Source organism: Galeopterus variegatus, unplaced genomic scaffold, assembly GCF_000696425.1.
Source record: "Galeopterus variegatus unplaced genomic scaffold, G_variegatus-3.0.2 Scaffold100, whole genome shotgun sequence".
Classification (NCBI taxonomy): domain Eukaryota; kingdom Metazoa; phylum Chordata; class Mammalia; order Dermoptera; family Cynocephalidae; genus Galeopterus; species Galeopterus variegatus.
In genome coordinates, this window is record NW_007726211.1 from 931,247 (window position 1) to 949,251 (window position 18,005).

The 18,005-nt window shown below is 36.7% G+C and overlaps 1 protein-coding gene across 1 annotated transcript in view; it reads right to left on the reverse strand.

The window, feature by feature from the left end:
- UBE3C (ubiquitin protein ligase E3C) overlaps positions 1-18,005 on the reverse strand; it is a 112,054-nt gene that overhangs the window by 78,826 nt on the left and 15,223 nt on the right. Inside the window, exons 6-10 of the mRNA XM_008583747.1 lie at positions 15,352-15,505; positions 14,700-14,920; positions 12,967-13,118; positions 9,662-9,849; positions 1,179-1,265 (exon numbers count right to left, since the gene is read on the reverse strand). Of these exons, the coding sequence (XP_008581969.1) occupies positions 1,179-1,265; positions 9,662-9,849; positions 12,967-13,118; positions 14,700-14,920; positions 15,352-15,505 (802 nt within the window). The remainder of the gene's footprint in view (positions 1-1,178; positions 1,266-9,661; positions 9,850-12,966; positions 13,119-14,699; positions 14,921-15,351; positions 15,506-18,005) is intronic.

The window sequence follows — 18,005 nt, forward strand, 5'->3', positions numbered from 1 at the left end:
AAGATAACTCACTTAATCTTTATGAGTTTCACCAGAGGCAGCGGCAGGGTCAGGGTTAAAAACGCCCTTCACTCACTTAAGATTCATCAAGATTAAATGAAAAAACATGAAAGTAATTCAAAGTAATGCTATTCATAAATTGACATTCCTCTTTTATTTAGTAGGAAGTTTCAAACACCAGTTCCATTCATTAAAGGGCTGACTGTGACTGATTAAAAGGCACTAAAATGTAATAATCTTTTTCTCTACAGTACTGCACTAAAAAGCTCAAAATCCAGAAATCTCAACACAAGATTTTTCAGTACCATCTAACATGTTGCAAGCCAAATTAGATTGCATATGAGTGCATATTTAAATTTTGGATACCCCAGCCCCAACTGCCAAAAATTCTTTCCTCCAATTTCTTGTTCCTATAAAGAAAAAAACTACCTCTTCCTTCCACACACTTGCTCTACAATTGAGACCTGCCTTTCCTTCACAGGATGAGCTGGCTCACAGGACGTGGTCAGCAATGCTGACTGCTGTTATTACTAGTGTAGTGAGCATGACATGCAGTTGCATTCTGTAAGTCCAATCTCCAATTAACTGAGTCACACACTTCACCCTTTCATATTACAGTATAGAGGAATTACCTTAGGCTTCTGACAGAGAATTTCAACAACAAGATAATGGGCTAAGTCAGTTTACCATGAAGGATTTTTAAATACGAAATTTCTACTACACATTTAATTAAATACGTATATTAAAGATGCTAGCTTTCAAGTTATATAATGATTCATATATGAGAAATCTAATTATCTCAACAAAAAGTTTTAAAAACCAACTTTTATACTGTTTTAATGTTTGCAATAGTGTTAAATTTTATTCAAATCTATATTTCCACTCTCAAAAGAACATTAAAGTCACATGGAGCAAAGAAATTTCAAGTTTCTGATTTCCAAAGAAAATGACTATGATTTTTGAAACAAATTTACCTTCAGATAAAGCCATACTCATAATAATATATACAGATAAAGCTAGGCACTAAGTTTTGTTTTTGTGAAACTCAGACCATCCAGAATTATTCTGCTGATTTGAAATGAGCTAATTGTAAGCAGTACTTAAAAATACCTTCTTACAACTGTTTTGATTAGGTTGCCACTTTCCATGCTCAATTTGTAAGTCTGCGTAACACATACCCTGTAATCATCCGCGTTGTCATGGAAGATATTAGAAACCAAAGATGTCTCAGAAACCTGGCATTAAAGGCTAAACTGTAGAGAAGTCTAAAAAGGAATGGGGGAAAAATAAGGAAGAATAAGCAAGCATTCATTCAATATGTTTCTTCAAAAAAAAAAAAAAGTTATCCATATTGCTTTAAGATAGTTTAGAAATATCCACACTACCATCACAAAGAACACACCTCCTACAACAGGTGACTTGAGAGGACACTAGGAATGTTCTTTGTGCCCCTGGCTGCTGGAAGGGAACACTGCGTTTCCTATCACAGAACCAAGAAAGCCCTATGTATTATGATACCTTTCCAAAAATATTTAAAATCTAACAATGTGTATTAAAGGTTTTTAAAAACTCCTCTAAATTAGCTCTATGAGTACAATACATTTTTGTAATAGGATACACATTCTAGTCATAATGGCATAATCTCCCCCCGCCCAAAAAAAAACAAACCTGCATAAACATTCTTTAAAGTGCAGGAGTCAAAAATTAAATTTCAAACATATTAAATTTCAAATATATGTGAGAATAAATCACAGTTTACAAAAAGGCTTAGGATGGCAGAAAAACATGGTTTTAATAGAGATGTGATCTTAGTAGAAGCATTTTTAGAAGAACAAGAGAGCAGAACAACAACAAAGTTGGTTTAGTATGCACAACTAAAGAATGTAAGTTTTCACTGTGGAATTAGAAATGTATTAGCAATGATCCTAGAATGAAAATTTAAAGATAAAAATACTATAAGAGCAAAACTCCACACTTGTGAATATCAGCACATCTAGTCTTATACCATCCTTTTGCAGATTGCTGAATTTAATAGAGAATCACTGAGTTTTCAAGTTTGAAGAGACCTTAGAGGTCACATCAGGTGCCATTCTCATGTTGCACAGACAAGGACAAGAGGCATGAGAGCCGTGGGATTCCCAAAGTGAAAAGCCAGTCTGTGGCAGCACATGGCTTCTGAGGACTGTTGGTCTCTTCTATCTACCTGCTCAGACCCAGACGACCAGCCCCGGGCATCTCTTTAGACTGCTTCTAGTTCCTTCCTGAGAAATGGCAGTAATAACAATTTGATGATCTGGCAAAATAAAAACACTATGTAGCAGCCACAATTCTCTATGAATTTAATTACTGTTGTTACTGCACCATATGAAGTATAATATGTAATATTTTAGTAGCCTGCATTTTGCAAGAAGTGTGTTAATTTAAATAACCACAGTAGAAAAGAAATTAGCAAGGCTTAGATAAATAAGGCATTTTTCAATACAAAAATCTCAAATTTGATTGGCTGAGTAATTTCCTACATTCATTCAACCCAAAATATCAGCTGCATTGTTTGATATCAGCATTTTTTGAGTACACAATAGGGATTATAGAGTACTGCTTTAAAAAAAAAAATTCCATTCTTATTTTAATATGGTGTATTCTGAGATGCCCAAATGATACTAAGAGCACAGTCATTTAAAAAATAGTGAAAGCATGAGGAGTATGTGGAATTTACCCAGAATCATGAAACTTTAGGCTAGAAAGAATCTATTGGATCATTCAGCCCAATGATACCTCAAATGTCATGTAGCTAACAGTGATAGGTTTGCATCAGAAAATGAAGTGGTTGGGCTACAATTTTCAGGTTTTTCCCAGCTCAAAAGTAGTATGACTTTACAAAAGTGTGCAGTATTTGTCACAGGAACATACTGTGAGAAAGTGGTAACAATACAAACACTAATTCCACCAGAAAGCTCAAACGGGTAAGTCTCAAAATTAGATTGAGAAATTTGAAAAAAAAAATTTTCCCGGAATAATGAAAAAATGGTAATAATATGTTAAGGGAGAACAATTAAGCCATGTTAAGTATGCTGCCTTCCCATTATTATTATTATTATTATTTTTTTTGTCTTTTGTCTTTTTCCGTGTCCGGCAACGGATCGCAACCCTCAGTGTTGCCCCCGTACCGGACCGGGGACCGGCAACGGGATTGCAACCCTCGGCATTGCTCCCGCGCCTCGCTCAGCCAGTGAGCGGGAACCGGTCTGCATGTGGGATCCGAACCCTCCGGCGGGAGCGCCGCCGCACTTCCCAAGCGGCGCACTATCCAGTGCGCCACCAGGCCGGCCCAACTGCCTTCCCGTTATTAATGTCCAAGTGAATTTCCACTTCAAAGAAATTATACTATTGAAAACTGGAGGGCTGCCCCGGTGGTGCACTCGGTAGAGTGCGGCACTTGGAAGCGCGGCGGCACTCCTGCCGATGGTTCGGATCCCTTATAGAGACCGGTCCGCCACTCACTGGTTGAGCGTGGTGCGGGCGCGATACCGAGGGTTGCGATCCCGTTGCTGGTCACGGTATGGGCGCGACACCGAGGGTTGCGATCCTGTTACCGGTCACGAAAAAAGACAAAAAGGAAAAAAAAAAAAGAAAACTGGAGCCGTATTAGAAATAATACATTCCTCATCCCTGAGATATTTCAAATGCTTACCATATGCCTAATATATAAATAGTGTGAAGATTTTTTCTTGGCTTTGTGGAGTTTTATTTGCTACGAATATCCAAACAACCACACGGAAAATAGAATAAGAAAAAAGCTACAAAAAACATTACAACATGAAAGAATTCTAAAAGGTAGTAATATCTGCCTCTTTTATCACTTCAATCAAGAAATTGAGTTCATTTTTTTTTTTTCCTTTTTGTCTTTTTTCGTGACCAGCAACGGATCGCAACCCTCAGTGTCACGCCCGTACTGGACCGGGACCGGCAACGGGATCGCAACCCTCAGTGTTGCGCCTGCACCTTGCTCAGCCAGTGAGCGGCCAGTCTGTATGTGGGATCCGAACCCTCGGCAGGAGCGCCGCCACGCTCTCAAGCGGCGCACTGTAGGAGTGCGCCACCGGGCCGGCCCATAAATTGAGTTCATTTTTTAAAAACGTATTATCTATTACAATTTTACAAATTTTCAACAGGTGTGTTTCTTTTGCTTTTTCTAAAACACACACACACAAAAACAAGGCAATAGAACATTAGCAACATTTCATTACATCTATGTGGCAATAATCCGAGTGAACACACTGCTATAAATCCATCCAGACACTTTGAGCACATGTATATAAACAAAAATGGGTTCTTCCCACACAGTCTCTTATAACAGAGTTTTTCATTAGGATTATAATTAACATCTTTACATGTGAATATATGCATATTTCTTAAACACCATTTTAATGGCCACATATTTCAAAAGGTGTATTTTAAGCTAACTTTGAAATAATTATATTTACTAAATTAGTCACTCAGGCAATAATAAAACAAATTATTAAACTTTTAAAAATAAATTTGGAAGGTTACTTAGTTTGGGGCTTTGCTTCAAAAACATGAAGAAGTGACATATTCTTTCTATATACTGGGATAAAAATTACCCATTAAACTTTGTTCACCTAAAACTATCCTATGAATTAATTAATAAAGGGTAACATTTTCAACGCAGGTCATAAATTGAGGCCAGTTTTCCACAGGGACTCTATAAGTTATTAAAGAACACAATGGAAGACACCAGCTCATATACAAGGCCATCAAGGCCACTACAGCAAGGCAGCCCGAGACATCCCCTGTAAGTGGAGGTGTCACAGGTGAAAGAAATATGACAAGACACCCAATGACCTACCCAAGTCTTGTAACACGCAAGTGGCAAAGGTGATCCTTTGTGCTTTTCTGCTGAAAGTATTGGCAAAAGCAATATTTAAATAGATATATAACAGATCACCTGAGATAATGTAAGATTAAAAATAAATTCCAAATTTCCTCAATGATAATAAACATTTTAAGACATATTTCATCTTGAGGCAAGCTGCCAAAAAATTTTTCTTCACAGACTAGAAGCTAAGAGTAGAAGAAAAGCTTTAGACATACAGCTGTGTTAAACTAACATTCCAGTATTAAAACCATAAACAGTTTTAACAGACAGTTCCCCTTTCACTTCACTGGTAACTGATTTTTTAAAAAATTATAAGACTAACAGACTCCAAAAATGTACTTTTCCTCACACTACGGTTTAAACTGAAATGGGGGAAGTAGCATTCATTATCTCGGACACCTCCCTGTATATTCCCTCCCCTTGCCAGTTTCTCTCTTAACACTATTGTTAAGAGAGAACTTCAGGGGCAGGGGGGTTTAAAATAGATTCGGTGTATTGCTTCCTTCAAGTTTACTTTTATTTCCTGTGAATCAATACCACAAATGTTTAGAAAACTCACTACAAATTATATTGCTAAACTTGACTAAAGCAAACCTAGTTTATTAATTAGATATGTCTAACAATAACTATTGGAAATTAGTTTATAACATATACGTGATTTCAAAATAGATTTAATAATAAAATTATCTGCCTTGAAATGTTTAAAAGCTCATCAATTTTATTTGACCTTCATGAAACAGAATGCAAATTTCAACATGAATCAATAGCTGATTAAACCTGTTTATTATACTGAAAATATCATCAATAATAAAAGCAACCACGAAATTATAAGCAAAGAAATAAATTTATTTTTCTCTCTCCAGGTATATCCTCAATTTTTTTGTGTTTACCAACACATGAACAGTATATAATCTTTAATGCTGCATATACAATGAAACACAAATCTGCATTTTTCTCTATGTCATTTGCATAATAATTTTATCCCAAACTATTAAAGCATGAGATATGAACTTATAAATCAAGAGCTAAAGCGTATTCATTACCTATCAGTGCACACTTAACTGGGCTTAAGGTAACACATGAGGAAATAGTGCTACATTTCCAGGGCACACAATTATCTATATGACAATGATTAATAACACAAGACAAAATTAAGCTGGCTCATTCTATTAGTTTTAGGTGAAAAAATCAAGCATGTGCTGAAGTAAAATTGATTTGTGATGCTTTATATTTGATGCATTTATGTGAAAACTATAGACGAATTATAATATCCATCTTTCTGATCCCTAAAATGCTACCTTTAAAATTCCATTTCAAAGCCGAGCTGAACTGAGCCGAGCCCAGCTGAGCTGAGCCAAGCCTGGAGGCACAGCCTGCTGCCCACCCAAGTGTTAGAAAGTAGGCAGGAAGAGGCACTTTGGACAGAAACAAGCACACGCAAAAGGACAGAAGCCATGAAACACCATGAAGGCATTAAACCAGCATAGTGGGGTCAGGAGCATGTAATTAATTAAGCATGACTGGGGCAAAACAGTATTTTGTGGCCAGAAAGAAAGTTAAAGAGGTAACCAAACGCTCGACAACAAAAGCACACAGCACAAATCAGTCCTGTGAGGGATGAGAAGCTCTTCCTGAAAGCACAGAGGCCCACTGGTGGATGTTCACGCAAGAGAATGGATAATTAGGACTGTATGTTTGACGATTCAGTTTAGCAAAACCTGATACAAAGACTACAGTTCTGACACATCATGGTGACTGAACGCATGTGGGGACTGTGACTCTAAGCCCAGACCCACAGGCAGTGCTGCCCAATTGAACTTCCTGAGAAGACAAACATGCTCTGGGCACATGAGGTTCCTGAGCACCTGAAACGTGGCCAGTGTGACCGAGGAACTGGCTTTGTGTTTGTTTTTATATTAATTTAATGTAAAATGTCTCTAGTGACTACCATGCAGGACACCGCTTGGGCACAGACAACTAAGTGAACAAGATAGGGATGGAAAGAGGAGGTTCTTGGGGAAAGACGCTGAGTTAAATTTTAGACAATGTGTCAGGAGTCTGAGGGCAGATCCCAGAGGACATCTCCTATTAAGCACATGAATATGAGCCTGGAGCTCCAGAAAGTTATTAGGCTAAAGATACAAATTTAGGAGTCACTGGAAGAGAGCTGAAGCCATTTGTATGAAAGAGATTACCCAGACAATCAACTGAAGGAAAAGAACTAAAAAACTGAATAGAAAAAGAAGTTTAAGAAATTTAGAAAACACTGAAACACAGAAAAAGAACCCACAAAGGAAACTGAGAAGAAGCTGCCTAACAGTAAAGGAAAAATCATGAGAACACAGTGTGTGTGAAGAGAACAGGTAAAAGAGGGCCAAGGAAAGGACAGGTGAGGAGTGTCAATGCCATGCAGAAGCCCCATAATTCAGGAAAACCTCTGGCCAAGCTGCTGGAGCCCCGTCGGGCCGTCTAAACAGCAGTGTCACAGCCACAGGGTGGCTGTCTACATGGCACCGTCACAAGTGGCCATAGGGCTGTCCATGCAGCACTAGCATGAGCGGCTGCAGGGCCGTCTACGAGACACTGTAATGAGCAGCCACACAGACTGGGGCGAGCCGGAGGGGCTGAAGAAGCACAGCAGTCCTCGTCTCAGTGTGTAACATCTGTAAACGAGGACTACAAACCCATTCAATAAAACACAAAAATAGTATCCACCTAAAATTCTAAGTCTGCCAGGATTGAAGCTGAACACTTTCAAACAGGCTATCTTTAGGCACCTACTTAATATCCTACTTTCTACCTTGAGTTCTCTAGATATTACAATAGCACCTTCATTTTTCCCCCCTCACAAAACAACCAGTTAACATTTATTCATATTTAAAAATAGTGAGTATATTTTCTTAAGGAAAAAATAATTTTAAATCCAAATTTTATTCAGATTTCCGAGTTCAATGGTAAGATATACAAATTTCCTCTCAAAAAGGGAACTGGCAACTCATTTACTACTTAACTAATCAAAATACAATTTAAATCACTAACCTAATCTAAAACTCCAAAAAATATTTTTAAAAGTGTTAAAAGATCATTCTCACCTCCAGCCCTATACCCCCTAGCATATGCAGACACATGATAAAATCATTTGTATAAATTTCTTGTATATGCTTCCAAGTTTCTTTATGCAAATACAAATACATTCTTATTTTTCTACCCTTCTTACACAAAATGTAGGTTATTATACACATTGTTCTATATCTTCCTTTTTTCATATAAACATCTGTCTTGGAAATCTTTCCACATTGAAATCTTTCAGTGTAAGAAAGACTTCCATATTCCTTTATACATCCTGACAATCAGTTAAACACAAATTAAAACTGCAAATCACAACTCTGAAAATAAGAGGAACTAATATGAGCCAGGAAGGTGTCGAGAATGAGTTATCAACCTAAGAATACAATAATCATCGTTTAAATACTTTTTTAAAAATCAAAATGGAAAGCAGTTAAAATCTACAACTGTTAAAGTAAGCCCACTTGCTCTTTCATGAGCTATGAAAAAACACTCTAAATACTTAAAACCTAATATATTTAAGCCATAAATAAAATTCCTAGAGTAGTTTTTTGGAGGAAATAGGTGCTGTACTCATAAAATCAAGCTACATAGAGAGCTCCTTTACCCATTAAACACCTTTTGGAAGCAGCTCACGAGTAAACCTCAGACCAGGGCAGTGATGCATTTAAATCCAGTAATTGCTATCCCAAGCAATGGACTCTGTGCTACAATAAAAGCCAGTGTCCTGGTTCAGCTGCTAGGATCCTCAGATCTCACATCCTGCTCTCATGCAATTAGCCTACAAAGAGCTAATTACCTAATCGAGGGGTCCCATCTTCACTGCCCTCTTACTTCCTCCAATGGTAATAAACACCAGTGAGCTAAGATAGCACCTCATTAGTCGGCTGCATTAGTGTTTACAAGGCAATTTCAACGATGATGCGTCCCTCACTTACAGTTCATTTCAAAGAATGCTTTCTTAACCAAAAGACACTACTCTTCACATGTTATGAGATGGCATTTTATAAAAACAGAGAATTCTGTAGGGTAACATGAATCACTGTGGGACATATTTATTGATGGTGCCTTTCTGCAGTTTGCCTGTGTGACATCAGGCCCTCAGGTCCAGTAGGACCACTACATATTTTTTGCACTGTATACAATTAAATATCTTTCTATTAAATTCTCAAGAAACCACTAAACTATCACTCAAAATGGAGGGAAAGAAAACAGTTCAAGATTACTGTCACAATTATTTAAGCACAAATTAGCTACATTTTTAATTTGTATATTTTGTTTTGTCCCAACCAAAAGTTTATTTCCAACTTTTGAAAAACAAAAACTTACTTACAAGAGTAAATTGTCAAGGACAATCTGATTTAAAAAAAAATGGGTGCTTGAAAAAACCTAAAAAAATATGTTGGTTCTACAATGTACGTATGAGCCCAACTTTTAAAATGGGTGGTAAGGACTACAGAAATAGAAGCTCATTTGATTTAAATATTACATACAGGGCACTTCAAAGCTTCACATGCCAGGAAAAGGATTCAACCACTATTAGCTGGTTTAGAAAAGAAAAACAAACAAACTTTATTTTTCTATGAAATGCTTGGAGAGTAAAATATTCTATCAGAAAACAGCAGCTAAACCTGATCCAGATTAAGACCAAAGTGAACCTCTGGGGAGGACAGCAACTTCACATTGAAGCCGACTTGCCTGACTTTGGGCACCATCATGCGATGCTGCACCATGAGCGTGTGGCAGATGCAAGCCATCGTCGTGAACACCTCTTCACTGGCCGAGTCCCTCCACACCAGGTTCAACAGGGTGTTGGTCTGCTGTTTAGTATCCAACTTTTTCAGACATTCCTCTGTTATGTATGGTATTGACAGTCTACCATCCTCCTAAAACACACCAGGAAAATTAGTCTAAGTTAATGATGTTCTATTAGAACTTGCCTCTACACTACAAACACACATAAAACTGTATTTTTCTGCCAGTGAAAATACAAGATTATCTAAAAATTATCCACATCACAACAAACTTATCAATATCTCTACTAATGTATCCATTAAAGTAATGTGAAGATAGTGAATCTATGAATCTAGAGATCCACAGTCACCAGGATGCATCAATTTTCGCCAGCACGATAACACAGGAACTGTGAATACTCAGTTCTTGCCTACTGATGTGACAATATTTTCAGTATTTACATATTAAGAAAAATTCATTTCATATTTTTTAGATAAGAGTTGTACTAAGACAGCATACATAGTGAAACTATATTTTCATCTGATGACATTCCACATTAAGTTATTTGAGATTGCAGTTTCAGCAAAATAAGTGAGGATATTAAATTTTTTCTTTTTAAATCAAAGGACATGCATAATAAATCTATTTTATATCTTAACTTCTCTACAAGATCTGATTCACTGAAAAAAACCTAAGCTAATACTATATGCAATTAACTCATTTGGTATATTATCCAAAGATATATACTTTTTTTCATGTATACATATATATATATGAATATATATAAATATGAATATACGTGACATTGGGTATTGCTGGCTATACTCTTTGCAAATTTGGATGGATATAATTTATGTAATTTATAATACTCTACCAAAGAAAACATTGCTTCGGAGATAAAAATAGTAAATTCATCTGTCAAACTTGAATCTTTAAGATACATCTAATAAAAGGTATGTTAGAACAAGAGTACTATCCCAGTACTTCTATTTTTGTAGTGTACAATTTTAAAACACATTATACATAAACAATAAGTGAACAGATTATATGGAAACCTAAACAACAAAAGGGTGATCTTTATAAAGGGTGAACTTTGACCCTTTGATTACATATCACAGGAAAGAAAAGGCAACACATAAATACAGACATAAAAGATCTGGCCCAGAAATAAAGAATGATTTGAAGTCAAACCTATGAGTACCTGACTCACAACTGGGTCATTAGTTCTCAACCCAAATGTGGACAGAAAAGAAGAAACAAAACCCAAGGCAAGGGAAAAATGAAGAAAATAAATGAAAAAGAGAAATTAAAGTTTACTGTTATATAACAGAAAAACCTTAAAACCTTTATGTAAGGGGCTTGCCGGTTAAAAAAACAGGTTAGAACGCAATGTTATAAAACCAAGGTCAAGGGTTCAGATCCCTGTACTGGCCAGTTGCCAAAAAATAAATTAAAATAAAATAAAATAAAAAACTGATCCTGCTTTTTAAATGTTAGAAGTGTAGGCACAAGCAAGCCCACAGGTTCTTTTCTGTCTCCTGGGTTTTGGCGTTCTGCTTTCACCGTGTGTGTACATCCACAGCGAGGAAGGCCTTGTCATTACTCACGCCAGCAAAGCCACAGCCTCATCTTCACATGGATGTAAAACATATTGTGTACAAATAAATCTTTAATTTTACAGATTCTCTGGGCCGGCCCGGTGGCACACTGCTACAGTGCGCCGCTTGGGAGCGTGACGGCGCTCCCACCGAGGGTTCGGATCCCACATACAGACCGGTTCCCGCTCACTGGCTGAGCAAGGTGCGGGCGTGACGCTGAGGGTTGCGATCCCGTTGCCGGTCCCGGTCCGGTCCGGTACGGGCGCGACACTGAGGGTTGCGATCCGTTGCCGGACACGAAAAAAGACAAAAAAAAAAAAAAAAAGAAAAAAAAAAAAAAAAAAAGAAAAAAAAAAAAAAAAAAAGAAAAAAAAAAAAAAAAAAAGAAAAAAAAAAAAAAAAAAAGAAAAAAAAAAAAAAAAAAAGAAAAAAAAAAAAAAAAAAAGAAAAAAAAAAAAAAAAAAAGAAAAAAAAAAAAAAAAAAAGAAAAAAAAAAAAAAAAAAAGAAAAAAAAAAAAAAAAAAAGAAAAAAAAAAAAAAAAAAAAAAAGGAAAAAAATAATAATAATTTTACAGATTCTCTGGAAGGCAATTGAGTACTAAAAAGTTATCTTTCCTCTAAAAACAAAAATTTTATCTACATTCCATCACAGAACCCTACTCTTTTTTGATCAGACAACAAAATTTTTACCTTTTGGTGTACAGCTCTGAGTTTTAACAGATGCAACAGTTCCAGCATGCACCAAAAAATTCATTCCATCCCTTTGTAATCAAACCTTTCCCATAGCGATAAACCCTGGCAACGAGTAACCTGTTTTTCCTTCTCCCATTGTTGTGATTTTTTTCATTCTATGCTAATGGAACTGTTCATATCCAGAAAATATAGTACTAACACACCTTTTCACTTCCTGACTCTCTAAATTTGCTTCACCTGGAAAACCTGAGCCATTCTCAAATATATTTTGGGAATAGGCTTAATATTAATCAATATAACATTCCTTAACAAAAAAACATTTAATAACCTATTATAGCCATACCTCAAGCCATTTCAATTGTTTAAGAGAAAAAAAGGTCAGTGGCAGATGAATCCCTTAAACAAAACACACAAAGTATGTGTGTGTATATCAAATTTTAAAGCTTTTTATTCCTTGAAAATACACAGTAAACTCCTAATAGTAAGAAAGAAAAGGAAGAAGGGGTTAAAAGGTAACATTAGACAATGTACTTAAAAGTAATTTAAAAATAAATCATAACACTTATCCACTGTAAAATTAGCAGAAACTAATAAAGACATTACTCAGTGTTCACAGGATAGGGTAAGAAGTACATAACATTTTGACCCAACAATTTCACTTCTAAAAAATATTTCCTAAGTAATAATTAAATTAATATACATTATGACTCAATTCTGGATAAAAAGCAAACACAAAACTCTGTATCTTATAGACACTTCCACAGATGCAGAGAGAGAGGTGTGGAAGCAGACAGGTCCAGTTACTGGGAAAGAGAATGGTGGGGGCTTATCTGTAAAGCTGAATGACTAACCAGACTACCTGAAAGTCTTACTCATGCAACTAAACATAAGGGTGGACAGAGAGCTAGAGAAGTACCTGCACAGTCAGAGGTAGCTCCTATGGTGCAGCCTCACGGACATGAGGCACTAGGGGCTTACCGGGCTCGGGGGCTTGTCAGCTTCCTCACTCTCGTCCTCAGAGTCACTGGCTGAGTCTTGGCAGCTCGCGCTGGCAGGTGAGACTGGTAACTGAGAGAGGAAGGTCTGGAGAACTCGTAAATACACCAGCAGGCCTTCCTCAGAGAGGGTTCCTTTGTAAAACAATCAGTTATAACACATTTTAGTAAAAAGGTTTTTTTAAAAATGGAAAATGCAGGTATCATTGTTCTCATACACAGAGAGACATATCTGACCAGAACTTATTTTTAAAATTCAAACTGTGCTATAATATGAAATATATCTGGTGCTCGTCCCTGGTTCATGTCACAGAGCACCCTCGGAATGTCCCCAAAGACAGGAGCGTCTCTTGTTATTCACAACACTTAGGCTGACTTAGGATGGGGCCAGTAACCAGAAATATCAAGTGATTAGAGGGTTATAAGTTTCAGCTCCACACTCCAACCTCCAGGAAGGGGAAGTAGAGATGGAAGGTTAAGCTCTATAAAAACTCTTCAACGACACTCAGTGACCTTCCAGGTTGCTGAACACATGGAGGTGCTGGCTGGGTAGTGTGCCCAGAGAAGGCATGGAAATTTTGCACCCCCTTCCCACATACCTCGCCCCATGCATCTCTTCATTGGGCCTTTACAATAAATCCGTAAATGTAAGTGAAGTGTTTCCCTGAGTTCTGTGAGCCATCCTAGCAAATTACCAAACCCAAAAGAGGTCATGGGAAACCACAATATTTGCTGGTTGGTCAGAAGTGTAGGTGACAACCTATGACTTGCAAATGATGTCTAAAGTGGGGACAGTCTTATGGGATTGAGCCCTCAACCTGTGGGATTTGATGCTATCTAATAGCATCAGGATTGAATTGAATTAAAGGATACCCAGTTTGTATCCACTGAAGAACTGCTTGGTGTGTGGAGAAAACCCTCACATATTTGGTCACAGAAGTGTGCTGTGTTGAGTGTGAGAGTAGGAAAAAGTTTGTTTTTTCCTGTATCTCTTTTTTTTTTTTTCCCTTTTTTTTGGTCTTTTTTTTTTTTCGTGACCAGTAACGGGATCGCAACCCTCGGTGTCGCGCCTGCACCGTGACCAGCAACGGGATCGCAACCCTCGGTGCCACACCCGCACCGCGCTCAACCAGTGAGCGGACTGGTCTCTATATGGGATCCGAACCCTCGGCGGGAGTGCTGCTGTGCTCCCAAGCGCCGCACTCTACCGAGTGCACCACCGGGCCGGCCCTTTCCTGTATCTCTTTACACTAAGAATTTGTGTGTATATATATGTATGTATTAAAATATACCAGAAGAAGATGCTGTAATTCTAGAATAGGCACATAAAAAATTTAGTAAAAGCAGGGAAACATCCCCGCTCTCACAAGACTTCTCCCGTTAAACTCTGTAGATACTTTTAATCTGAGTGGTCTTATAAGATATGTGTCTAAATCAGACTTTTTTTTTTTTTTTTTTTTTTACCCCCGATACTTTTAATCTGAGTGGTCTTATAAGATATGTGTCTAAATCAGACTTTTTTTTTTTTTTTTTACTGTGCCTGGACACTTTCCCAGCGATGTTGCCCAGACCACTCAGCAAATACACTCATACAAGAGACCCTCCCATACCCTGGATCTTCACAACACAACACTTGCCACTGCATGGCCTTCTCTCGACTAACTGCTGATGCTACCTATGTGTGAGCACAGGTAAAATGTATCTTGTATTTCATACCCAAATAATTTTCGCCAACAGTTAAAACAAAATAGAAAAGCCACGGTGCTCCACCACTCTTTTTTGAAAATCTACTCTCTATCAACAACAGTGCATTCAGAAAGGGCTCGTAAGGGAAAACGGTCTGTACATCTGCTAATGCCGGAATGAAGAAACGAAAAATCTGATCTGTAAAAGGTGCTGCCAGAAACTCCTCTGTGAAGGCTGTGAACACTTGCTGCCTGAAAGAAAAGTGGAAGCTTTTTATAAAATCAAAATATATTGTTAATCAAATTGCTGATTAAAATTATCTTTCAAAATATCCTTCTAAATAGATCTACTATGCTAAATTAACTAACATAATTTTAATATCAACTTGATCAACCTGAAATGAGCTTAATTTTATGTCTTCTCTATCAAGATAACTCTACCATGCTTTTGTATCTTTTGACAGCTACTAGAAAACACAAAAATAACCAGGTTATCAGAATTATAGATTTCTACTGGGTTGCAGGCCAGGTAGGAAAAGTACATTTTTCTATAAACTAAGTCACATCAATAAAGTAGAAGTTTGACTTTCCAGTCTATATTCAAAACAGGGTCACATGTAAAAGTTACTGTTAAATACAGGTCTTGTGAAATGACAAATTCAGTAAATCTACTCCATTCTCACCTTGCACCTTCTGGACAGGAGTTGTAAGTAAAGTGCAACGGTTTTAGGACATTCTCTAGTAAAATGTTTGCTATAGGAACGCGAGATAAATCAGAATATTCAATACTTGATGGAAGCTTGCTGTTAATCAACAAATACAGAGACCGATAATACCCTAAAAAAAACAAAAAGCACATATTTAAAATTTAGTGCCTTTTCTTATGAGTAAAAAACTCATCAATTTTTAAATGTTTTTTACAAATCTCTATAGGTCCAAATTTAAGTTAATTCTTCTTTAAGATTTTGTTAAAGAAAACTTTAAACAAATGCATAAGTATCCTGAATGGTATATAAACTTCAAGCGCCCCTTATTCAGCATCCATAATTGTCTACTACAGCCAATCTCATTTTACGTATAACCCCACTCATGTGGAAGGAAATCTAAGATATAATTATTTCAGTATATTATCAAAATATAAGGATTTTGCTTTTTTAATACCATTATCACAGCTAAAATAAGTTAATAGTAATTTCTTAATATCACAAACATCTAGTCAGTGTTCAAGTCTCCAACTGCCTCATGTCGTAGATTTTATTTAACTAGTCTGCCTGAATCAGGACCCCAACATGGCCCATAGATTGTGATCTTTTCATTTGTCTCCTAAGCACACCCTAAGTATTCAATTAGTTTTGCGATCATGTTGAACTCCTGGATTTAAACATATTGATACTTTTCAACCCCCTGCAGCAGTTATTGTCCTTGCTGACCCTCACAGGCCTGTCTGTGACCCCCACGTCCCAGGGGTCACAGGTAGCACTCTGCTGTCTGGCAGAACAGGATGCCCCAGTCTTGCCTCTTGTGTCCTGACCCCGATGACCTGCAATCAGCCTTCTCTACAGGGACTCTTAAGTTTCTTTTAGAGAAAATGATATATTTGGAGACACAATCTGGGCACCAAGGAAGTTTTAACTGATTGAAAGGCAATTTACATGTAAACAGAAAAAAAAACTTTTATGACCTTTACCAAATTTTCCTTTCTAAGCTTTTGATGGGATTTCTGGGTGTGCACTGAATATAGACTCTGGTATCACCAATGATCCAAATCATACATTCTTTTAGAAATACTCACCCCCTTTTTATAAAATAACAAGAACAATATTTAGGTGTGGTTTGTGAATATCTCATCATTGCACAGGCATATTTCATAGCACCCATTAGAAACATAATTCATTTGCTTGATATGTTTTCTGAAAATAGTCCTATACAGCTTTGTACTTGACTTATGACCACCAAACAATGAATACTCAGTACTCCATCACTAGACCTAATTTCTAGGCCCCAATTCTAACCTATTATATACACTGACTATGAATGAAACTCAACAAGGAAGCTTGAAAACTCTTTTGTTACAAAACTGTAGAATTTTTTAAAAATCAAGACGTTTTAGAAGTATATCATCATCCATGAGTAGTATACGGACTAGATTAACTGATAGCATGACTAGAGTATTAAGTAAAGTTCTGCTGTGTTAAAAAGCTTCATCATATAATGTACAATAACAATACAAACTATAATTGATAAATGGAATGCTAAAGTTTTATGGACTTAAAAACGACAGGACGTAATTTATCAAAACAACTAAAACTGGCCATACCACAGAAGAGGCTGGAGGCAGTTCAAATGCCTGATTTTCAAGCACTTCCTATCTACAATTCATACTTCTCAATTATCATCCTTATGTTTTCAGAAAAGAGGAAATGTGAAAATTTTCATCAATGCTTAGCCTTAAGTCAATATACATAATAATTCATCAATTAACATAATAGACAGCGTCTAGTCATCATTAATTTGTTTTTTAAAAGATTAAATTCCACAAATTTCGACTTACTTTTAATTAACTCAGTAGCTTTCCCAAGTCTTCAACAAATTAAGATTTTTTTTTAAACCTAAGCCAAACAGTAAGGTTGGAATGTATAAGAATTTAATTCTTACAGTTTTAATCCAGTGGACTAAGTCAGCTACATTTAACCTAGACTAGCCATCACTTTAAGAAAACAAAAGCAAAGTTGTTTATACTTTTATCAGTAACTATGGCTTTCCAGAACCACATATATCTCCTTTTATGATTAATCAGCCATGTATTTTTTAGTGCTGACTAATATTTCTAAAGTCCAGGAAACCTGAAGTGTTTGGCTTTCTACCTGCAAAGATACTGGGATTGAGGATTTTTTATTTTAGATTTTACACTGTTGAATTCATCATAAAATTTTTAAGAATTACATTTATTTCATGGTTTTTCTCCAAAACAGTGTCACTAATGTGTCTTTAGAGGAATTTCAGATATAGGTTATTATACCTTACATAATATAGTCATTTTAAGAGCACTATCCATGTATAAAATTCTTAACATTCTTTTAATAAAAATAATTTAATAAGATTTACTTTTTAGGGGCCGGCCCAGTGGCACACAGTGCGCCACTTGGGAGCACAGTGGCACTCCCGCCGAGGGTTCGGATCCCACATACAGACTGTATAAAATTCTTAACATTCTTTTAATAAAAATAATTTAATAAGATTTACTTTTTAGGGGCCGGCCCAGTGGTGCACAGTGCACCACTTGGGAGCACAGTGGCACTCCCGCCGAGGGTTCGGATCCCACATACAGACCGGTTCC